General features: G+C 38.5%; 3 protein-coding genes across 4 annotated transcripts in view; 1 reads left to right on the plus strand and 2 right to left on the minus strand.

Moving 5' to 3' along the window:
• The window catches only part of gclc (glutamate-cysteine ligase, catalytic subunit), a 40,450-nt gene extending 33,693 nt beyond the window's left edge, over positions 1-6,757 (minus strand). The window contains exons 1-2 of the mRNA XM_079855509.1: positions 6,267-6,757; positions 4,393-4,505 (exon numbers count right to left, since the gene is read on the minus strand). Coding sequence (XP_079711635.1) covers positions 4,393-4,505; positions 6,267-6,416 — 263 coding nt within the window. The 5' untranslated portion in view covers positions 6,417-6,757. The remainder of the gene's footprint in view (positions 1-4,392; positions 4,506-6,266) is intronic.
• A 4,095-nt stretch (positions 6,758-10,852) lies between these two features.
• Positions 10,853-19,113, minus strand: klhl31 (kelch-like family member 31). The gene is made up of 3 exons (XM_079855508.1): positions 18,891-19,113; positions 14,850-16,052; positions 10,853-12,398 (listed from the first exon to the last, which is right to left on the minus strand). The coding sequence occupies exons 2-3, from the start codon at positions 16,022-16,024 to the stop codon at positions 11,666-11,668; spliced, it is 1,908 nt and encodes a 635-aa protein (XP_079711634.1). The 5' UTR covers positions 16,025-16,052; positions 18,891-19,113; the 3' UTR covers positions 10,853-11,665.
• An 884-nt stretch (positions 19,114-19,997) lies between these two features.
• eloal (elongin A, like) overlaps positions 19,998-24,209 on the plus strand; it is a 28,493-nt gene continuing 24,281 nt past the window's right edge. The window contains exons 1-4 of one of the 2 annotated variants that reach the window (XM_079855513.1): positions 19,998-20,210; positions 22,739-22,795; positions 22,902-23,014; positions 23,122-23,728. In XM_079855513.1, coding sequence (XP_079711639.1) covers positions 20,139-20,210; positions 22,739-22,795; positions 22,902-23,014; positions 23,122-23,728 — 849 coding nt within the window. In that variant the 5' untranslated portion in view covers positions 19,998-20,138. The remainder of the gene's footprint in view (positions 20,211-22,738; positions 22,796-22,901; positions 23,015-23,121; positions 23,729-24,209) is intronic. The other variant, XM_079855514.1, reaches the window with a different exon arrangement.

The following is a 24,209-nucleotide window of genomic DNA, read 5'->3' on the forward strand; positions in this document are numbered from 1 at the left end:
TTTCGATTCTAAGTTCACAACAATACATTACGCAATTATTAGAGTTTGGATTCTAATGTTTGGAAAATTCAGAAATTTCCTGAATTAATTTATTTTTCATATTTCATTTTAATGGTTAAATTAAATGTTAGTCATCAAAAAGCATGTCTAAACAATTCATTACACAATTTATCAACAATCTATATATATAAAAAAAAATAATTAGGGCCCAATGAAGTGTGACATTTTGTTCTTCAACAATCCCCTAAATTCTGTAAACTTTACATTTTATGGATTCTATTTTAATGGTTTGATTACATTTTAATAATCAAAAAGCATGACTAATCAACTGAATTTATAAACCTTTCCTTCGATCGTGTATCTGCGCGACTCCGGCCTGCACTTCAAGATCAATATTCTGTCTCTTCATGAAAAGGAACTTATAAATGTGAATTACTAGCAAAGCACTTCATTCAATCCATTAAGCATCGGTAGATAAACGAGCACTAGTGTATCAGTGACTTCCATTACATTCTTGATCTAGTAATGTAAAGTAATGGTCAACACAACAGACAATGGCCAATAATGATGTAAAGAGAGTGCTGTGGCCAATGGGCATTGAGGCTCATAACATTACAATAAAGCAAGAAGAGAAACCTAAAATATTGAACGTCACTCAAATATCTGACATCATACATTACACAATTATTAGAGTTTGGATTCTAAAGTTTGGAAATTAAAAAATGCGGAAATTTCCACACACAAAACAATTCTGGATGGTTAAATTAATGTTAGTAATCAAAAAGCATGTCTAAACAATTAATGAAACTCATTCAATTTAACAACAATCTATTAGTTCTGTTTTAGAAGTGTTAAAATGTTTTCCATTTTAAATGTTATGGAATGCATTTTAATGGTTTGATTACATTTTAATAATCATAAAGAATCAATTGAATTCTTTAAACTTTAGCTTAATAAATTAATTTTTTTTTTTTTTTCAGAAATTCAGTTTTTTTTTTTTTTCTGGATTTATAATTTAGCCTAATGCAAATTCACTATCAAAAACGGTGGTAATCAATGGAATAAAACATAAGCAATTTAATAAACCTTTCAAAATGTAATCAAAAGGAAATTAAACAATTCCTTGTATTGTTTGTCAGACACGTCAAGTTAAACCGTACGACGGGTTGCCGTGAGAGTTTCTGTGTGTAAATATGTGTGTTATATAATATTTTTGAGCTTTAACACTCACAGACACTAGTCCATATATCATGATCTGAATAATTATACAACCCTAAGTTTGATTTATTCATCCAGAATTCCACAGTAAATTTCATTTTTCCGACTGGACTCCATCAGTGTTTTTCCACACGGTGGACTATGTGAGTGTACGGCTGAAGCGAGCGTTGTGAACGGGATCAGCGATGTGAAGTGTAAAGTGCTGTGACACTCTTCAGTGTGTGCAGTAGAGAGGCAGTAATGAGGAATGCCACTCTCTCGTTTCCCAGTGTGTGCTGATATTGCCCTGAGCTACAGATACACAACATCAGGACAACATCATAAAGGTCACATTCCTCACTCCTATACAACTGATCAAACTTCAAACAATGCGTATCCTGTGGAAGCTTGTTTCCGCCACTGAATAAAACATTTTAAAAGATAATTGCGACTTTTTATCTCACAATTGCGAGTTTACATCTCCCAATTCTGACTTTATTTCTCAGAATTGCAAAATGTATAGTCAGAATTGCGTGAAATAAAGTCGCAATTGCGTCTTATAAAGTCAGAATTCTGACTTTTTTTCTCGTAATTGCGACTTTATAACACGCAATTCTAACTTTATATCTCGCAATTCTGAATTTATAACACGCAATTGCGACTATTTCACGCAATTCTGACTTTATAACACGCAATTGCGACTATTTCACGCTATTCTGACTTTATAACACGCAATTCTGACTTTATAACACGCAATTGCGACTATTTCACGCAATTCTGACTATAACACACAATTCTGACTTTATATCTCGCAATTCTGACTTTATTTCACGCAATTCTGACTTTATTTCACGCAATTCTGACTTTATTTCACGCAATTCTGACTTTATTTCACGCAATTCTGACTTTATTTCACGCAATTCTGACTTTATATCTCGCAATTCTGACTTTATTTCACGCAATTCTGACTTTATTTCACGCAATTCTGACTTTATTTCACGCAATTCTGACTTTATATCTCGCAATTCTGACTTTATAACACGCAATTACGACTATTTCACGCAATTCTGACTATAACACACAATTCTGACTTTATAACACGCAATTGCGACTATTTCACGCAATTCTGACTTTATAACACGCAATTCTGACTTTATAACACGCAATTGCGACTATTTCACGCAATTCTGACTTTATAACACGCAATTGCGACTATTTCACGCAATTCTGACTTTATAACACGCAATTGCGACTATTTCACGCAATTCTGACTTTATAACACGCAATTGCGACTATTTCACGCAATTCTGACTTTATTTCACGCAATTCTGACTTTATATCTCGCAATTCTGACTTTATAACACGCAATTGCGACTATTTCACGCAATTCTGACTTCATAACACACAATTCTGACTTTATAACACGCAATTGCGACTATTTCACGCAATTCTGACTATAACACACAATTCTGACTTTATATCTCGCAATTCTGACTTTATTTCACGCAATTCTGACTTTACAGTATATCTCGCAATTCTTACTTTATATCTCGTAATTCTGACTTTATAAGACGCAATTGCGACTTTATTTCACGCAATTTTGACTTTATATCACGCAATTCTGAGAAATAAAGTCAGAATTGGGAGATGTAAACTCGCAATTGTGAGATAAAAAGTCGCAATTATCTTTTAAAATGTTTTATTCTGTGGCGGAAACAAGCTTCCATAGTATTCTGTCCAAACTAACTTGTAATTTAAACAAAAGAAAGATTTAAGTGTCCCTATTATACATTTTTAAACATATTTTCTTTCATGTAGTGTGTAATAGAGCTGTTTGTGAATGTAAAAGATTTGTAAAGTTTCAAAGGTCAAAGTTCACATAAAATGAGTTTTTGTCTCCTAAAAGATAGAATCGATTCTGAACTGAAACGAGTCGTCAGAGATTCAGTCTCACTTCCTGATGAACCTGCGTACGTTTGTAACTAATTTGCATAATGCCAGCCTCTGGTCTTGATTGGCTGATCAGCGTCTCTTAGCTCCGCCCTCAAACACTGTAGTTTATCTGAGACTGGAAGAGTTTGGTTCGTGTTGTTCACACTTTGATGAGATTGATACGGTAAAACCCACGCCATCGTTACTGTTCGTATCACTGTGATCAAGAGCTGAGATTCAGATATGATAATGAGCGTTTGCTTCTGACCAATCAGAGCAGAGCAGCTCTCAGAGAGGCGGGGCTTAGAGAGACTGAATCTTCGATCGAAGCGTTTCAGACACTGAGAGAAAAGAGCTGATGCTGACGTGGAGATTATGAGTTAAATAAAGTGTTTTTTGACCGTGGATGCGTTTAAACCTGTTGTAGGAGACTCTGAAAAAAACATTAGGAGCCTTTAAATAGCACGATTAGGGCAAGTCTAATCAAAGGGAGAGGAACAGTACGCACAAAAGATACTATCGATCTTGTTGACCAGTTAAACACATGAATAAAAGAGGGATTGGCTGCAAGTCTTTACAGTTAAAGAGTACAAAAGGACAAACCAGCTAATAAATCAAATAAATCAACAATGGGGACAAACCCTTTTTATCCCGGCTTTACACAGTTGCAGATAAACCTGCTATTATTGAAGTCATGATTGTGAGGAGCCTGAAACAAACCTCTGAGTATGTGAACAAAATAATTAGTGATTCATGATATATCGGCCACCATATCGGGATCAACCGATAATATATGATCATTTTTAATGTTATCGTTATCAGCCCGATAAGAAGATTTGGATCGATATATTAAAGCTAATAAATAATGTATTATTTCCTTCAGCTGAGACTCTTCAGATGTGCACTGTTCAACATGATGGCTTTGAATTGCTTGAAATATGATTGGAATCACTTCAGAAAGGAAAATAATATTCAGTGCAACATGTGCAGCGCAAATCGGCATTATCATCGAACATTATAATTGTGTGTTTGGGACATGGCTTTTAATGGAGACTTTTGTTTTTGTAGTCTCAAAACATTATACACAATTTTGGATTTAGATTTATTGGCCGATATATCGGTTATTGGCTTCCAAATATAAAGAATTATCGGTTATCGGCCAAAATTTTCATATCGGTGCATCCCTAAAAATAAAATAACTTTGTTTTCGGGTCATCACACCAACATGTTCAGAATATTTTTGTGACACACTCAGTTACTCACTTGGGGTTGATCTTTTCACCCTTTTCCTGAAGGATTTCCAAAACCTCCTTCCCGTTCAGAACCAGACGGGCTTTTTCATGTTTGTCATCCATTTCCACCAACATGTACTCCACCTGCGGGATGAGTTAGACTTATTATCATGCGGTTTATCACATTACTAATGTTGCAAAAATATTGACCACAAGTACAAATAGTTCCTGCTTTGGCTGAGGTATTATACGCATATTATGTGCGAGCGCATTTGCCTTGCAAACCCAACCAACAATGATAAAGCACAGTGTTTTTCTTCTTATTACATTCATAATGAAAGTAAAAACGCATTCCTAGTCGGATGCCGTTCCATTCTTCGTCCCCCCCCCCCAATCCCATTCATTTTCCCTTGTAAATCCACTAACGCCGAACAAAGGATTCACCTAAACCAACAGCATTCCAGCAGGTTTTACCGTAAATCCACTGACGTCTTCTGGCCGGTCAAAGGTAATGAAATGAAAAGCCATTTCAATAGGAGGTTCAGAAATCGACATTAGCCTGTTGATCCTACATGAACTGCGAGTTTGCACATGCAAACACTTTTAGGCGCCTAATGTTTAGTTTAGTACTCTTTAAAGAACAGTGGACTACTGAAAGATAGATGACTAACTGCATCCAACCAAAAGAAATGGGATTTTGCAATTGACATCTTTGCACAAAATCTGTGAACTAAAATCACTGTGTAATAGGGCAGATCTTCACATGCCTGAGCTGCTTTACACACACATTACTCAGATACCAGTGGACAGTTTGGACACGCCACTCTCAATCTCCCACAGTTTGATAATAACCGGATCTATGAAATAGGCTAACATGGGAGAATATGAAATCAAACTAAAAGATATTGTGTTCGAGCTTCTTTAAAGTAGCCTGGATCTTCAGCACAATCTCTTAACGTGGTTTAAAGTCGCCCTGTGGTGAAGATCCAGCTTTTAATGTTGTTTATGTGGTGTTTTTAATACGCTTTAAGACAAACCATGTGTAAATTCATAAGTCGACAGCATTGCTGAGTATTTTCTCCTTAAAACTGCAGTGAACCAAAAAACTCGCTTTGAAATCGCTGGTGTTTCTGACGTCACAAACTACCTTGTAACCAATCAGATCAACGTGTGATCATCAACCAGTGGATCTCTGAGCTGAGTGAGTGAGTGGAGGCGGGACTCATTTGCATATTCATAGAACCGCGCATACTAAATGAGGCAAGGGTGTCGAGTTACAGTCAAGATATTTTAAGGCATTAAAAATTTTTAAATGTGTCATTTTGGTGATCAAAGATGAGTTTTAAAGGATAAAATGATTGACTACAGGGGGACTTCATCCTGGGAGTACTTTTAAACATCACTGGAGGAGGTCAAAGGTCAGCTGGACACTTGTTGGACCGTGTAATTACACTGTTGACCTTGCCTAACCCTTTAACTCACCCGTAACCAACCCATACCAGCAAACCAGTCTCTAACCTCACCATATCCAGCTCAATAACAGCACATGTTTGGGTAACACAACATCAACACAATAAGCACATTCTGCCAGACTTTTTTTGTTGTTGTTGTTGCAAATATACACATCTTATATAAAGTACACACCTAACACCTTATATAAAGTCTGAACTTTGCATTTCTCTACAAACCCAAGTTCAAGACTGTAAGCATTAGGATTTTAAGATCAACTGTCCAGAAAAAGTGCATTAATAAACACACACAGTGAGCTGAAGGTGCACCTGCTCACATGCAGCATCACCATTGCTCCATTGCATCATTTAATGCAACGCAACCACGTGTTTCCCATGCATGTGCAGTCATAATACATGATTTGTGAGGCTGTAAAGGCAAAGCATGCATTCTCACCTCATCTCCCCATTTCAGCACATCCTTCTGTCGCTCCTTCACCTTGTTGTAGATGTTGAGGAACTGAAGGATGCCGTGCTTCCTAACGTGGTCAGCATGTTTCTTGGTCTCTTCCCAGTTGAGCGGTGAGCCTTGTGACAGCAAGCCCATATCACAAACCTACAAACCCCGGCTTATGATTATTACGGACTTCAACTTGCAACTACTTCTCCTCCGCCGCGTCACGCGTTTCGTGATATTGATAAACGATGATCTGTAATGCGAGCGAGCGCGCGCGCTAGGCCCTTCAACGACTCGTTTTAAAGTAGGAAATGATTCGCTTTTGTTTCCAAGCGCTTTCTCAAGGGAAGGTTTCACTGTAACTCACGTTATAACGCGCGAATGAAGCGGCCTCGAGCTGCGAGCTGTTGATATTTGACCGGAGTGCGCGAGTTATGTCAGTCCTGTCCGCGCGCGCACACACTTTGCTTGCGCTGGAAACACGTGACCGTGTCGTTGCGGGCGCGTCATCATATTATGACTCAGCAATTCGTCCTTCCTCTTTGTTGTCGCTGATGGCGGTGCCGTGGTCAAGGCGATAACACCCGCACCAGTCTGAATGTGCTAGTGTAATCATGACAGTGCAAAATATTGTTTAATTGCTTGTATTTTTTAATATGTTGGCTGTGAATTGTTTGGGTTATGGTTGGAGCAACACCAAGGTCAGCAAACACACAACGTTTTTTTTTTTAAGTTTTATTTTTACAACCATGAATAACGTTCACATAACATTGATTTACCGTCACTTATACAGTAGCTCTACGTTCCCAGGGCGGCCAACTCTCACGCATTGAGCGTGTGAAAAGTGTCAATTGCGTGAGTCTCACGCTCAATGCGTTATGTGTTATTTTATATCGAGTTATTTTGACTTTGCAGGGCTGCCAACTCTCACGCTTTGAGCGTGAGACACACGCAATTAACACTTCACACGCTCTCTCTCACGCCACACATCCATTTTCTCACGCACAGAAAAATTGCGGCGCAAAGAGGTACTTTTAATATTAAACTAATTCTCAGCTCTTAGATTCCGTCAATTTTATTACGAAATTCAGACAAAAATACGTTTGGCGCTTGTAAATGTGAAGTGACAGATCGCTGAGCGCCTCAGTTCAAGTGCACGTGAACCGATCATCTGTTACTTTTTTATTTAAAGATGCAGTACAACTTACCAAAAGGCAGAGGTGGACAGTAACAAAGTACATTTACTTGAGTATTATCTTTTCTGGAAACTTTTTACTTTAACTTCACTACATTTGAAAGACAAATATCATACTTTTTACTCCACTATAATTCTGTCAAGGTCCTTGAGTAGAAAGTAGTAACGTCAGTCAGGGGATGATTTTGGTTTGGAAATGAAAGTCGGATTGACGTCAAAACCCGACGTCAGATTTACGTCAGAACCCGACATCGGACAGACGTTGGATTTTGGTTGGGAATGAAAGTCAAAGCCAAAAAATTAAGCCAAGGGCACTATTTGAGGGAACAGCCATTTGGGTGTCCGAAACCATTGTGGACGTTATTGAGTGACTTATTCAATCTCATATTCAATCCCACTACTGGAAATAAATGTGATATTGATATGAGGGAAGGCAGGCATAGATTCAGAGGCATAAGGTACTGTAAGTATTACACACAACAATGCAACAATAATAAAACAATGCATTGACATTTACATTTGATACTTAAATACTTTTAAAAACAAGTACTTCTGTGCTTTTACTTAAGTAAGAATCGGTCTTTACAACTTTTACTTGTAACGGAGTAATATTTGACCAGTAGTATCTGTACTTTCACTCAAGTAAGGAAGTTGTGTACTTAGTCCACCTCTGCCGAAAGTACACATAATATCGACCAATTAGTGTTTTTCAACCACTGAAAGAGCTCAATATCACAGCAGGAGAACAATTATGTCACATAACGTTACATTTACCTCAGGAAAGCCATTTAATGACCATAGCATGTTAATTGAATAGAAAACATAGCTTGAGAGGAGATTTTGCTGAGCACTATATTACATATTTATTATATTTTTACTTATGCCATTAAATAATTGTTATTATAACAAAAACTGCATTATATTTAATTTGTTATTTTGAACCTTTAATAATACCAGCAGATTAGGCCCTCTATGTTTACAGCATTAGGTGAGATTATTTAAAAAAAATAAAATTTAAAATAAACATGTATCCAAATTAGTCAATATTGAATCAAAATCGGAATCAAATCACAAGAATGGAATTGACATTTTTGTCAAGCAATAATAAAAACTGTATCCTACCAGTCATTGTAAACATTGTAACATGTTGTCACTTAGTAAACTTCATAAAATTCTATTTAGTTACCAAATGTTTTGACAATCACAATTACACTTTTATTTGTTTTTACACCCCCCCCCCCCCCCCCCCCCCCAAAATCTCACTCCAAGCTAAACTCAAAAGTTGGCAGCCCTACGTTCCCTATGTGTGTGTGTGTGTGTGTGTGTTTAATAACCATTAATAACTTACACAAAACGTTCTCAATGTTTTTTTTTTATAACCATTATACAGAACATTCCCTAATGGTTATTTATTTTTTTTTTTTTTTTTTATAAACGTTAATTCCTTACACAGGACGTTCCCAAATGGTTTCTTTCTTTCTTTCTTTCTTTCTTTCTTTCTTTCTTTCTTTCTTTCTTTCTTTCTTTCTTTCTTTCTTTCTTTCCTTCCAACCATTAATTCTTTACACAGAACATTCCCTGATGGTTATTTATTTGTATTAATTAATTAATTTAATAACCATTCATTCCTTACACAGAACATTCCCTTATGCTTATTTATTTATTTTAATAACCATTAATTCTTTACACGGTGACAGAACATTCCCTAATGGTTATTTTATTTTATATTTCCAATAACAATTAATTAAGAACTTACACAGAATGTTCTGTAATGTTTTTTTTTTCTTCTTTTTTTTCCTAGTATTATTATTATTATTATTACTACTACTATTTTATAACCATTATACAGAATGTTTTCTAATGGTTATTTTTAGGTTTTATTCTCAGAACCATGTAATGTAACCTTCTATTAAAGGGACAGTTCACCCAAAAACCCTGTCCTCATTTACTCACCCTCATGTTGTTCCAGACCTGTATGAACTTCTTTCTTCTGCTGAACACAGAAGAAGATATTGTGAAGAATATATAGGTAACCAAACAGTTGATGAACCTGAAGTATTTTCTTTTTCATACTATGGAAGTCAATGGGATCCATAAACTGTTTGGTCATCCATATTCATCAAAATATTTTCTTTTCTGGGTGAACTATCCCTTTAAACCGTTGTAGATGCTTTTATGTGACACCTGTACACAGTTTATATTGAAGAATCCAGTAACGTAAATGGGGCCAGGCCTTTATTATTAGGTCAGGAGTCACATCCTGCAGATTCACTTTTGTCATCATCATAATTATGATTTTGCACTGTCATACTGTCTGTTATCTGCCAGCTCCAACGCCCATCGGTATGTTTACTTTGTGAACCTGTAAGTGTAAAGTCAAAGCTTTTGTACAGGTTTACTCAGTCGCTTCTGTGCCAGTAGCTGCACCAAAGAGAACTGCAAAATAACAACGACTGTCTTTCATTGCTCAGACAAACAGGAAGGGAATCTCTCTCGCTTTTTAATTTGAGAAAGTTTAAAAGAACAGCATTTATCTGAAATAGAAAGCTTTTGTAACATTAAACACCACCGTTCAAAAGTTTGGGGTCAGTAAGAATTTTTATTTTATTTTTTGGGGGGAACAAATAAAGAAATCAATACTTTTATTCATCAAGGATGAATTAAATTGATCAAAAGTTACAGTAAAGACATTTATAATGTTACAAAATATTCTATTTCAAATAAATGTTCTTTTTAACTTTCTATACATCAAAGAATCCTGAAGAATTTTTTTTTACACAACTGTTTTCAACATTGCTAATAATAATAATATGTTTTTTGAGCATTAAATAATCATATTAAAATGATTTCTGAAGGATCATGTGACACTGAAAATTCAGCTTTGATCACAGGAATAAATTACATTTTAAAATATATTAAAATAGAAAACAGTTATTTTAAATTGTCATAATATTTAGCAATTTTACTGTTTTGTTGTTGTTGTTGTTTTTACTCATATAAATGCAGCCTTGGTGAGCAGAAGAGACTTCATTTAAAAACAAAAAAAAATCGGACCGATCCAAGACTTTTGACTGGTAGTGTGTGTATAGTCATTGTCCAAAATAGAAAAATGGCAACAGCAACATTTCTTAAGAAGCTTTAATAAATATGCAGAGCTTTATTATTTGACAACATGTATCACAGTATGTATATTCGAAATGCAATCCAATGATTTACATTAATAAGCAATATCTTTTTAAAGTAATAAATCAGTAGTGTGTTCAGTCATCACATTTCTGTTTGTAATCAGAACATTAAAGTTCATGAACCGTCAGGAAACAAAGCAGATGTTTGTGTTTGTCCTCGACAGTTCAGGCCAAAACTTGTTCACAATTATCTATTCATTCTGTTCTCAAAAAAAAAAAAAAAAAGCACTGTAAATCCTTCTATTCCCGGTTCAGTGTTCCTCACATCATTCCTCACTCTTTCTGCTTTTGTATTTTTACAGTGCAAACTGGGTTATAAACCTTTGTTATCTCCCTGCGTCCTGATTAATGAATAAAGACATTGTTCGTAGGTAAAGGAGTAAAGTGAAATGAAAAACCTGGCTTATCCTACATAAATAAGCTCACATGTGTACAGTACATGTGCGACATTAGAAAGTAATGCTTTAATAAGTATCTGCATTGTTTGTTAATCAAAGGAGAATGTCTAATATGTTGTAATTGCCTCATTTTGTACATTAAGGGACTAATCGAATCATAACTGGAGAACTGGCCCCACTTACTGGAAAATATGTTCCCAATGAAATTTATATCTGTAAACTCTTGATTTTACAGTATTGTTTGTGTGCATTTCCTTTTCCGTAAACATTATAAACAATAATTCAACCCCCAAATCTCTCTCACTTTCCCTGTTTCCACAACCTTTGAACCACCTTTAAATACACATCAATATACATATTTTTTTCTTTTTCCAAAATGCTTCAATTTTAAACATGTGTGTAACCGTACCAAACTCATATCGAACCCGCGATCCCGAAACCGAGGCGCGAACCGAACCGTGACTTCTGTGTGCCGTTACACCCCTGCTATGCTGTGATTTGACATTCAACATTCCCAAGATTCCTTAGCATCTGTGAGAAAAGCTGGCCTTTAACAAATAGTAATAAAAAATCATACTCAATTACAACTCGCAACATTTCCCCACTGCTCTCTTTCACAGATTATATGCTAATCGGTGCGGATGAAGCCGAGCTGGCCCTCGACCCTCGTGTTTTGCGTGTGGGGATGGTGACAACGCAACATGAGATGCCGACCGTAGCCTCGGGCAATTCGTCATCCTCAGTCCAATCGTTAAGATCGGGGTTAAACACCTGAATACATTTCTTATACTTCTTCTCAATCTCGTTCCATCCACCCAGGAGGTAAATCTTGCTATTCAAGGTGGCAGCACCTGCTGTGCTCACTCCCGTCAGCAAGGGGGCGACGTAGCTCCACTGGCCCGAGTGAGGGTTGTAGCATTCAACCGGTAAGACGTCGACCCGCTCGCCACGCGCGCCCAACTGGCTCCCGCCGATAACGTAAGCGCGATCTCCGGCGGTCACCGAGCAATGCCATCCTCTCGGGCTGCTCAGGCTATTCTTATCCTGCCAGCTATCGGTGGACGGGTCGTAAGAACACACGGCGCGAGAGTAGGCGTTGTTAATGTAGCCGCCGCTAACCAAGATCTTGCCGTCGATAACCGTGCTGCCATGGCAACATCTAGGGACTTCCATTGAAGCTTTCATTTGCCATTGGTTCGATGAGGGAACGTAGCACTCGACGGACGCCTGACAGCCTTCAGAGTTGCGTCCCCCTACGGCGAACAGGAGGCCGTTGAAGGTGTTGAGGCTGAAATGAGTGCGCTTCTGGATCATGTTGGCCAGGTGGATCCACGTGTTGAATCGGGGGTCATATCTGAGGAGAGAAGTACTCATGAGTGATGCATGCATGCCAGTGGACATGAGATAAAGCCATGAAATCAAAATGGACAATTCTTATTTTTATGGAATATTGCAAGTGTTTGTTACAAAGGATTTAACTGTGCACATCATTATGTTCCCTTGTAATCTTTGATCAGAATAAGTTCCCCTCTATCTTGCAGCGATATCGGTCCTGTCCCAAATGGCACACTTCACGTGCACATGATAACTGAGACACCCTACGGTCTTGTGGACTATTGTAAGTCCACAAGACCGTAGGGCAGTGATCTAAGGCCACATTTACACATATCCGGGTATTTAGAGAAACGAATACCCCCCCCCCCCCTCCATTTTCAATAATAACATCGTGCACACAACATCGTTTTCCAAAAAATCATCAACCCGCTTAAATACGCCGTCGAGCGCCATCATAACTATGACAAACCTATGGAAGGCAGTGAGAAGGATAAAGCCACGCAAGCCAATCAGAATCCTCAGAATCGACAACAACGAATAACTCGAGCGACTTCCTAGGGCCCTCACATGACGTTAAGCATTTTCTGGCGCATAATGTGACGTTTGAGAACCTAAAACCCCGTTTCTCCCAGGTGACACGGCAACGCATAACCGGCGTTACTAGAAATCTCCACTTTGGCCGGAGTTTTTAGAAATAATCGTTTTCTGTGATAAAAACGGGGTAAATGAGAGGCCAAACCGCAGGGAAATATCTGCGTCTTCCCTTCGTGTAAACGGGGCCTCAAACTCATTCCTGGATGGCCACAGCTCTGCACAGTTTTGCTCCAACTCACGCCTGGTTGGAAGTTTCTAGTGATCCTGAAGAACTTGATTAGCTGGATCAGGTGTGTTTGATTAGGGTTGGAGCAAAACTGTGCAGAGCTGTGGCCCTCCAGGAATTGAGTTTGAGATCACTGCCGTAGGGTGTCTCATTTGTCATTTCAGGTTTCAGAAGGGTGCTCACGAATGCCCCCTTTGCGGTCGATATGCGCCCTTGATGCAGACTTCTTCTTTTGAAGACTTCTTCCTGACAGTCAAAGCAGAGTTACGTCATGAAAGTGTGAACTCAGAGGAAGATCGTAAGAGCGGTTCCATTTGGGACAGGACCTTACAGTCTTGTGGACTAACAATGCCCTCTGCGTGAGCGTTTCCGTTAAGTCCATGAGACTGTAGAGTGTCCCATTTGTCATTTCAGGTTTCAGAAGGGTGCTTGCGAGTGCCCCCTTTGTGGTCGATGTGCGACTTCACTTTTGAAGACTTCTTCCCGACAGCCAAAGTTGCATTATGTCACGAAAGTGTGGACTCATAGGAAGATCGCAAGAGCTTAGGGTGCAATTTGGGACAGGACCTTACAGTCTCGTGGACTTCACGATCACACTCACGCGGCGGGAATTGTAAGTCCACGAGACCGTAAGGTGTCCCATTTGTCATTTTAGGTTTCAGAAGGGTGACTTTCTGAAGACTTCTTCCCGACTGTTAAATGTTAAGTGCGGACTCGTAGGAAGACTGCGAGTGTTTAGCAAGCAAACCACAACTATCCAATCAAGCCCCGCTCTACATTTCTAAATTTCTTGTTCGAGAAGACGTTTCACTCATATATACGTCACAATAGGGAAAAAAAGCTGTGCGCAACTTCCGTTTCATGCTGACTATAAATAATAAATAAAGCTTTTGTAATAAAAAGTAGGGCTGTGCGATTAATTGATTTGGATTATTGCGATTATGAGATTATTTTTTATGCGCAGCTTGTCAGTGACGTACGGCTCAGTAAACGCTGCTCACTCTGAAAGCACTGCGAGTTTGAGTTGCTTATAACGTGCATTTGAAAAAGCAACACACGTCAAACATGTTTCCAAACATGAGAAGCATTTATAAACCTCTTGTCCAACAAAAGACAACATTTAATAACATGACTTTATTCCAAACGCACTTCATAAGGACAGTTGAGCTCCTCCTTCTGTGAGATGATGTGCTTCTTACACAGAATAAGGCAGTCGTGTGTTTATTAGTCGTGTTTAATCAAAGCGTCTCAATCTTCTGTTTATTCAGATACAGATATTGTGATGGCAATAAGGATTTCCTGGAGTAATGTGTGTTATCGTACTTCAGCGGCGCATGTATGTGTGTGTGTGTGTGTGTGTGTGTGTGTGTGTGTGTGTGTGAAATGCCCTCTGGTGTTCAGAGGGATATGTGGTGTGTGTGTTTGTGTTAGAGACGCCCTCTGGTGTTCAGAAGGATATGTGGTGTGTGTGTGTGTGTGTGTGTGTGTGTGTGTGTGAGAGACTCTGGTGTTCAGATGGAGCAGCATTTACTGCCGATCAGCCGCTGCACTGACGAACTGCACATAAAATAATGACAGCCTTTGCCAAATCGCGTGCGGTTTGATTTCGATTAATCGTGCAGCCCTACTAAAAAGGATGTAAAATCGTACCTGCTGAAATTGCTGACGGCATGTTTTGCTTGGTTCCTCGCATCGTTCTGGTCTTCACCACCGGCCACGTAAAGGAACCCATCCAGAACAGCCACGCACTGATTGAAGCTCTTCGCGGGCATCTCCGTCAGCTTGTTCCAGACATTGTCTTCATCTCTGTAGAGAATGTCCTTGCTGAGGGATTTCTCGGTGAGCGCGGGCCGTCCGCCCACCGTGAGCAGAACCCGTAGGCCTCCGCGGACCTTGGTTCTTCTGGACTGCAAGATGTTCTGCTGGAATGGCAGCAGGTGGTAATTCATGGCATCCACCAGAAGACGGTGGCACTCAGAATCTTGCATCATCCTGGGAACGTTTTGTACGTGACTGACAAGGTCCTGAGGTAAGATCGTTCCAAAGCGAATGTTGGACAGGAGGTCGGGCGCGTACTTCAGCCTCTTCTCGTCGAAGTCCAGCCACTTGATCGCGATCTGGAAAGCTGTGAGCTCAGAAGGCAATTGAAGGGAGTCGTCCATGAGAAATTCGTTGATTTGCTCGTAGGTGAGTTTCAGGAACTGCTCCATTTCGGAGAACTCAATAAAGTTCTCCCGCATGAACTTCTGAGCAGCTTCTTTCGTCTCTTTCAGATTGTAAGTGTCGGCGATGTTCACAACATACATGCAGTTCTCCACGCTAGTCTCCCGCATTAAGAAATCGCTGCACATCTTCACTAAAGTATGGATCTGCAACAGCAAGGCTGCTGAGATTGTGCTACCAATTGTGTAGAGCGACAAGGTGAGTTTTCCAGAATAGGCATATGTGATGACCGTAGCCAGACCAACCGGGGACAACTCACTGAGCTCGATCTTCTTGAGGGATGGATCCTTCCTGAGCATGGCTTGGATGTACTCGCTGCAAGAAGCCATCACAACCTTGTGAACTTCAAAAGACTTGGACTTGGTTGCGACAGTCAGATCACAGAGAAAGCTGTCTTGCCTCATGTGGCCAAGACCCTCCAAGAGATTTGGTGCATAGACGGGGTCGGTGACCTCCGTTGAGATACAACTAAAGCCATTTCCACATTCCAGGAGAGTGTTGAGCCCATTGATTTTGTTGGTGGGACTGTCCTCTACCATAATGGTCATTTCATTGATATCAGCTTTGCTCTTCTTAGCAGTCTTGTTCTTTTTGGGTGCCATGACTGTAGTGATGGGTCACAGCCAAGACCTAATTTTGACAAAAGGAGAGCACATTTTCACCATTATATAAAGGATGTTAACCAATACCCAAGAATGGGTTGACCAAACGTAATAGCTCAAGAATCGATTTTTGAAAAAGCCTTATTCACTGACCATATAAAAATAGAAGGTTAGGATGTGTCCACCTAAGTGTGCATAGTGGTTGCAGACTTGGCCCAAATTTAGGCTCCGTTTACACGACACCATTTTCAACTAAAAACGTAAAACTTTTTATGCGTTTTGGGCATTCGTTTACATGACAATGGCGTTTAGGATGCCTGAAAATGCAAACTTTTGAAAACGGGTTTCAAAGTGCAAGTTTTTGAAAACGGTCTCCGTGTAAACAACAAAAATGCGAATCTCTGAAGACAAAGGCCCTGTCCCAAATGGCACACTCCGGACTTGTGGACTTCCTCAGAGTCCACACTTTGGTGACGTCATGTAGTGTAGACCTATAGGGCCATTGGCGCGAGTCCACGAGGGCGCATTGAGAGGTATTTTTGGGACAGACTCGATCGTCACGCCGGAAATAACGGTCTTGTTGTTGTTGGACAGGAGAAATCACATTTGTGCGCTCCGACGTCTCATCTCCATGTCCACTACACAGCCTAATTTTATTTTGATATTGTGCATATCACCTGGGCATTAGACAATAGATACATCATGCTTATTTAAATGATGTATACAGTTGTACATAATAATACATAATGTTCCATTTGAACTAAGATTACAATTACACATAATGAAAATGTGTTTACAGAATTTACAGGTTTCAATATTCATACTATGTTTACATACGACTCAGTAAAGCCCTGACATTCGGTTTTATTTATTTAATGAATCATAATGCGATCGTATTATTAAACGCGCTATTATTATGTTTGAGACATCAACCACTGCTCGATGACCATAATGTTTGTATAAACTGTAGGTAACAACTGGTAAAATGTGCATCTAGGTCATAAAAACCGTAATATTTTCTTCTCAAATGTCAACAATTATCCATGAGCGAAATCTCCTCCCATCTGTTGTCTGATTGGCCTTTCGCAAGGATTCCTGGGTAGTTAAAGTGTGTGGAGCCTGCATCTATGTGGGCTTCGCGGAAGACCGCTTCAAGGGTACAAAGGGGGCGCTGCTGAGCACACTTCAGAGCGTTAAAATGCTGAATGGGACGGCCTACGGACTCGTAGACTCAGCGAGCACGCACAATTTAAGTCCACGAGACCGAAAGTCCACATGAAGTGCGCGATTTGGGACAGGGCCAATGAAGTAATGCACATGCGTATTACATGTTCAGTCTATAGTGTTTCATCGCCATCTACTGGCCTGGCTGAAGAATACAGCATTTTTAGTCGTTTTCGCGGATTTTGACAATGGTGTCGTCTGAATGAGGAAAACTCAAAGAAAAAACTTCTCAGTTTTAAGCATATCGTTGTCGTGTAAACCTACCCTTAATTTGGATCAGAATGATTTATAGATTTGTAAATCTCATGTTTTTCTATCCAGGATCAGGTAACCAATCTTACTTTTGTGCTGGTTTTTTAAAGCAAAATTTGATTGGATCACCCTGATCCAGATACACACTTTTTCACAATGTAGGCTGCTAGCAATGTAAAGAACAACAGGTAGAATAGTCAATGTGGGGTCGCTTTAGGGCTTTATTTGAAGAGAAAGAAAACAGCCCTTCCATTTTCAATTTCCTTTAAACAATCAGACCCCTACGGAAGCACTAAAGGGACATTGTGATGGAAAAAAAATATGAGATGGGAGAAAAATGATACATTCCAAAGCTTTTGAGCTTCCGAGAAACTTTGCGTTCACTCTCAAAGAATTCGAAATGCAAAGTTTTGGGAGGGCAAAACATTTGCGAGAGAATGCAAAAAGCATTAGAATCAACTTTTAAGCCCATCTCATATTTCTTTCCCCATCACTATGTCCCTTTAAATTTGATAATTTATCAGCAATAAATAACAACTTCTCAACATTCTCATAATGAACCAGTCGGACACTTTCTCATGTTGGATAGTTCACCCAAAAATTAAACCAAACAAGCTGATGGTAAACAAGACTTCCATAGTTTTTTTTTCCCCTTATTATGGAAGTCAATGGGGTCCAATACCTGTTTGGTTGCACACATTCTTTAAAATATCTTCTTTTATGTTCACCAGAAGAAAGAAATGCATACAGGTTTGAAGCAACATAAGGGTGAGTAAATGATGACAGGATTTTATTTTTTGGATGAACTATCCCTTTAACAAATAGAGTCACTCTAACAAGAAGCGAAAAAACAAACAAACAGAAAAATAGGTAAACCAAAAGTCATCTAAGAAGTGTAAAGCTTCATAGGCTACTAATGAACTCTTAAGAGTTGTTATCGCAGCATATCACCTCGGCATTCCTCTCTTCGCATCTGTCACAAGTTATCACAACTATGGCCAAGAATAGAAAGGCTGTGTTTCATTGCTGTTCCTTTTATAGACTCGAAGTCACTGGAACCCATTTGTCCTTTCAGCACCAACACTTCTTTCTTTTCTTTTTTATCTGTGTAAAAATTAAATCATGTATAGGCCTACTCCTAGGACCTATAAGTGCTGTCTTTGGACTAGGTTCGCACACACATGTAAATATATGTGTGTGTGTGTGTGTGACTTTAATTACTTTAAATAACCCAGAACACTCTGATCTGACACCTATAACGCAACTCCCAAGAACCATCAACTCAAGAACCCCTCAAAGCCAAGCTTGTGAAGAAGATGCTCTTTGTTGAAACCATGTTGCTGCAAAGAACCACCGAAAACGTTTAGTATAAAGACAATAATGAACTTACCGATGTCGAGATGAAGTGGGTGCTGGAGAAGGACAGACTTGCACCCCTAAGTTGGTGTGCAAGAGAGAGAGAAAGAGAGAGGTGTCCCGTCAGAGGAACACACAGCAGAGTAACTCCTCCTCTAAAGGTGATTGCGCAAATGTGCTCCGTTAATTCAACAACAGGTCAGATTTACACAAACATAAATGCGTGAAGAAGAGCGTTTGGTGGACTCGCATTCTGTCAGGCAGAAGGATAAACATTAAAACACATCAAAAAGAAAAAGCAAGACGTGTGTATTTGTGGATGAACGGAACAGAACAGGCGCCTCCAGAAGCGTTCTCCACCTTTTCTTCAGAAGGTTAATTTACTTTTTAACTTGACACACCAAACTAATATGAACACACCAAAACATATAAACACACACACACACACACACACACACACATACTATATTTCAGTATTGAATAGTAGCTACTTATTTGGTTCCCGCAAAAAAAAAAAACAACAACAAAAAAAAAACAAATTGGAACGTTAGGGGACGTTCTTTGGAACGTTCTAACGTTCTATAGCCTGAACTAATGGCTACATAAATGTAACAGTAAAATATCACTATAAAATACTCATAATGTTTGAATTTATTAGTGTTATAGCAAATGAAGCATCATTAAATCCTTTTTTTTTTTTAAATACACATGCAAACGTTTAGTAGCTAAAATCCGACATTTAAAAAACAGTGTTTTTATTAATGGAAGTATAAATTAACCTAGTGCAGTTTTATATCATGTTACCTTTTACAGCCTACCTAAAAGTTTTTTTGTTTTTTGTTTTACTTCTTTATTAATGCAAGCTACTTCATACAAAATATGTTTCCTGGAAATTATGAACCAAAACCCAACTAATTCCAATATTAGCCTATGGGTGTTTGACGTGCACAAATTACACCACAAACAATTAAATGCAATCTGTAGGAAATGTGTTTTAGTTTTCTCAGTGCACTGCAAATTTGATCAAATTTGTAGGCTAAATAATCGGTTACATTCAGTGATCATGGTAAAGTGTGATAGCTTGTGTTTGTGGAGTGTTTAGGATCTTATTTATCCGAAAGCTCGTGCGCGGATTCTAGCATCTATAGAACATGCTCTCCAACAAGGTGATGAAAAACTCTACATCCACTCTTACATCGTCTCCGCCCATATAAAGGTGACGAAAGAAATATGGCGACACTTTAATAAGTGCATGAGATGCGCGTGCGTGTGAGGAGCTGACATGGCCGAAGCTGATGTGAAGAAGGTTTTGCAATTAAAGCATCAGCTGAAAGAATCCGGTGAAGGACACACGGTAGGATTCAACACACACAACTTGAAGCGCTTTGCTCAATGCAAACAGGCTGGAAGATAAAGCCTCAGGGGCAAGTTGTCACTCAGGCTTGATTTCAGCAACTGCAGGCCCAAGTTTAAGTAAATGAACACCTTAATGAAGACTAGTCCAGGTGTGTGAGAGCTGTTGGGTAGCAGCTGACGACTGGGATGCATTTAAACAAGTCAACTATATAATGAAGGTTAATTTCATTATAATTTAATAATAATTTCATTTAACTGCTCAGGAATATTTTTCATGTGAGGTTGGGGCGATTAGTCACGTGTCTTATGTTACCTTTTCCATGTTTGCTTTTTTTTGTTTAAAATTTCACCGTAAATCAAATACTTAACCTATAATATCAGTAATGCATATGACAACTAGCCCCGTTAAGCCTAAAGCTTGCTTAATTATTGAAAACCATTGCTTTAAATACCATTGCAGTGTTTGCTTTAAGAAAGCAAAACCCAAATGCAACAATAATCAATTTTTTATTATTATTATTTTTTTTTGTAAAAGTCCATATGTCTTTGTGATTCTTTTTGCTGTGTTTAAGGCTGTTATACAGTAGTCAACATTTGAAGTGGATCAGAACCTTTGATACATGAATCTTGAACAATACCCGTTCATGTCTTAGGACGACTTTGATGAACTTGTTTTGATCCGCTTCAGATGTTGACTACTGTAATTGCACAGAAATGGTAGTGAAATAAAAGTAATGGTGGCCTGTGGATGTCAGCAGCTGTTGAGGGAGGGGGTGTTTGAGAGGGTCTTTCTATAAATAATCCTGCAGTTGTCTCTCATGTTGACTGTCAGCCGGTTTGGCCAATGTGTCGCTGCTTATTATGTTTAAACAACATGCCATGCAACATTTTGGTGACTTTTATAGTGCATCATTAGAGTACTTTGTTGGAGAGTAGTTTGTTTAAAGTATTTTGTTTAAGGTGATTGCACAGTTCATCGACCCTTCAGTTGCACATGCGCAGTGTTTTACAACCATGATGTGAACATTGGGCGTGTGTTGAACTGTTATTGCATAGCCCATTTATAGTGCCTTGGCTAAAGCTAATATAAGGGCTCTCCATATATAGCGCCTGACCCGAGGAAGCCCTCGCTCAGCAGATTCAGATTATTATTGGGTGGGACTTCTTTTACCATGTTTAGAACGTCTAATTTCTGTTTGATTGATACAGTAACATCATTTATGACCTCTTCAGTGTCACATGATCCAGAAATCATGTTTATGTATGTCTGCTACCTTTTAAAAGTTTTACATCAGTAAGATTTTTGTTTTGTTTTTGAAAGAAGTCTCTTCTGCTCACCAAGGCTGCATATATTTGATCAAAAATACAATAAAACTGGTAATATTGTGATATATTATTACTATTTAAAGTAACTGTTTTCTATGTGAATATATAGTAAAGTGTAATTTATATCCTGTGATCAAAGCTGAATGTTCAGCATCATTACTCCAGTCTTCACTGTCACATGATCCTTCAGAAATCACTCTAATATCATGATTTGATGCTCAAGAAACAACATTTATCAATTTTGAAAACATTTGAGAAAACTTTGATGAATAGAATGTTGAAAAGAACTGCATTTTTCTGAAATTTACACTACTATGAAATTACACTACCGTTCAAAATTTGGGGTCAGTAAGATTTGTTTTATTTATTTGAAAGAAATGAATACGTTTATTTAGCAGTGATGCATTAAAGTGACAGTAAAGACATTTATAGTTTTCCAAAAGCTTGTATTTCAGATAAATGCAGTTCTTTTGAACTTTATAGTCATCAAAGAATCCTTAAAACATTTTACACAACTGTTGATAATAATAATCATAAATGTTTCTTGATCATCAAATCATCATGAATGATTTCTGAAAGATCATGTGACACTGAAGACTGGAGTAATGATGCTGGAAATTCAGCTTTCATCACAGGAATAAATTACACTTCACTATTATATTCACATAGAAAACACTTTAAATCGTAATAATATTTCACTGTTTTAATTGTATTTTTGATCAAATAAATGCAGCTTTGGTGCGCAGAAGAGACTTCTTTCAAAAACATAAAAACAAATCTCAAACGTTTAAATGCTAGTGTACAAACAACAGATTATAATATTCACAGCATATGCAGTATATACCATAATGTATGAAATACAATTTAATTTACTTGTCTTTAATTCACTTTCATTTTACGGACCATGGCGGAAGAATACTTATTTCCCAGAATGCTCTGATTTACTTGGTTTACAAGAATGGAGCCAAACAACATGAAATAGGTTTGCAAGCTGGCAATCTTTCTGGCCAATTCGTTCTGGCCAGTTTTGTTGAAACAACTGCTACCACACCAGCATTAATCCTCCTTTTATCCTAAGTCTAATTCATCAGCTCATTGGAATTGAAATTCCAGCTCATGAATTGTAAAATAGGCAAAGTTTTGCCCAAAATCAGTGTTTTCTTTGTCTTGCTTTGTTTAATTGACCTTTTCCAATTTCAGCTGCTGAAAATCTTGAAGAAACTTGAAGCATTGGACATTACACTTGAAATCCTCTCTGTAAGAGATGAATGTATTTTTATTATTAAATATCATATTTAACTCTTTAGTTATTTTCCTCTTGTTGTGACTGATCTTGTCTGAACCTTCAATGTTCATATTTCAGGAAACTGGAATTGGAAAAGTGGTCAACTCCTTCCGGAAGCATGATGAGGCGGGAAAGCTGGCAAAAATATTGGTGGATCGATGGAAAGCGCTCGTTCCAAAAGACTCTTTAAGGTCTTAAAAATCTGTAATCGACCCCCATTTTTACTTATGTGACTGTTTCCATGTGGCATGTTGCACTCTTAGTCTCTTCTCGTGTTTTGGTTTTGTTTGTGTTGCAGTTCGAGAGCAAAGCCTGAGGAAAGCCGAAATGAGCCGCTGGGTGCAGAAGTTCAGGAGAACAGCCGTCTCTCGGAGAGCACGCACTCTAGAAAGAGGCCAAGAGTGGAGAACTCCAGCGCTGAGAAGAAAATATCACATAACCTTGACAAAAAAGACAAAATCAAGCCCAGTAAATCCAAACTCTACTTGAATGGTGAAAAAAAGGATGAGCCAAAACAAGATTGGAGTGTGAATCAGGACTCGGGCCACGGCAAGGAGAAGACGAAGAAGCTTTCTGGCATGACTAAAAAACAGCAGAACACAAACCTTGAAAAACCCTTGAAAGCCTCTCAAACGCAGAGAGAGAAGAGTGGAGACTCGTCTAAGCGCGAGAAGGCCGGAGTCGGATCCGTGTCGATGGAGAGAGAGAGGCCGATGGACGACGCCTTTGAAACGCCCTCCATGTCGTTCGAGGCCTACCTGAGCTACGACCTGCAGACCAGCAAACGCCGGAGAGCCGTCAGCGCGGCCAGATCCCAGAAGAAGAGACTCAAGCCTGCACACACAGACCAGTCCTGTGTGTCTCTGAAGGCCAGCAAGACTGTGGGAGAAGAGCCAAGGACGACGGTACCGCAAACAAACTGGCCTTTTGTTTTGTTCTTTAAAAGTATAATTCTCCAAAACACTTAACTTCAAGCCTTTATAGATAGATAGAGAGGTATAGACATATAGACCCTGGAGCACAAAACCAGTCACATGGGTCAATATTTTGAAATAGGACAATATTTGGTCGAAATACAACTATTGAAAATCTGGAATCTGAGGGTGCAAAAAAATCGAAACATTGAGAAAATCTCCTTTAAAGTTGTTCATTTATGTTGGCGATTGTGCTGCATTTACTCATAAAAATACATGTTTGATATATTTTGGAAATTTACTAAATATCTTCATGGAACATGATCTTTACTTAATATCCTCATGATTTTTGGCATAAAAGAAAAATCGATAATTTTGACCCATACAATGTATTGTTGGCTATTGCCACAAATATACCCATGCGACTTATGACGATTTGTGACCCAGGGTTAAATATATTATATTATATTAT

The sequence above is a fragment of the Squalius cephalus genome, assembly GCF_949319135.1.
Source record: "Squalius cephalus genome assembly, chromosome: 21".
Lineage (NCBI taxonomy): Eukaryota > Metazoa > Chordata > Actinopteri > Cypriniformes > Leuciscidae > Squalius > Squalius cephalus.

Excerpts from the sequence above, each read along its gene's own strand:
- klhl31 (XM_079855508.1), bottom strand. The coding sequence starts at position 16,024 with ATGGCACCCAAAAAGAACAAGACTGCTAAGAAGAGCAAAGCTGATATC. Across the intron at positions 12,399-14,849 it reads GCCGTCAGCAATTTCAGCAG|ATATGACCCCCGATTCAACA; the intron begins GTACGATTTTAC and ends TTCTCTCCTCAG.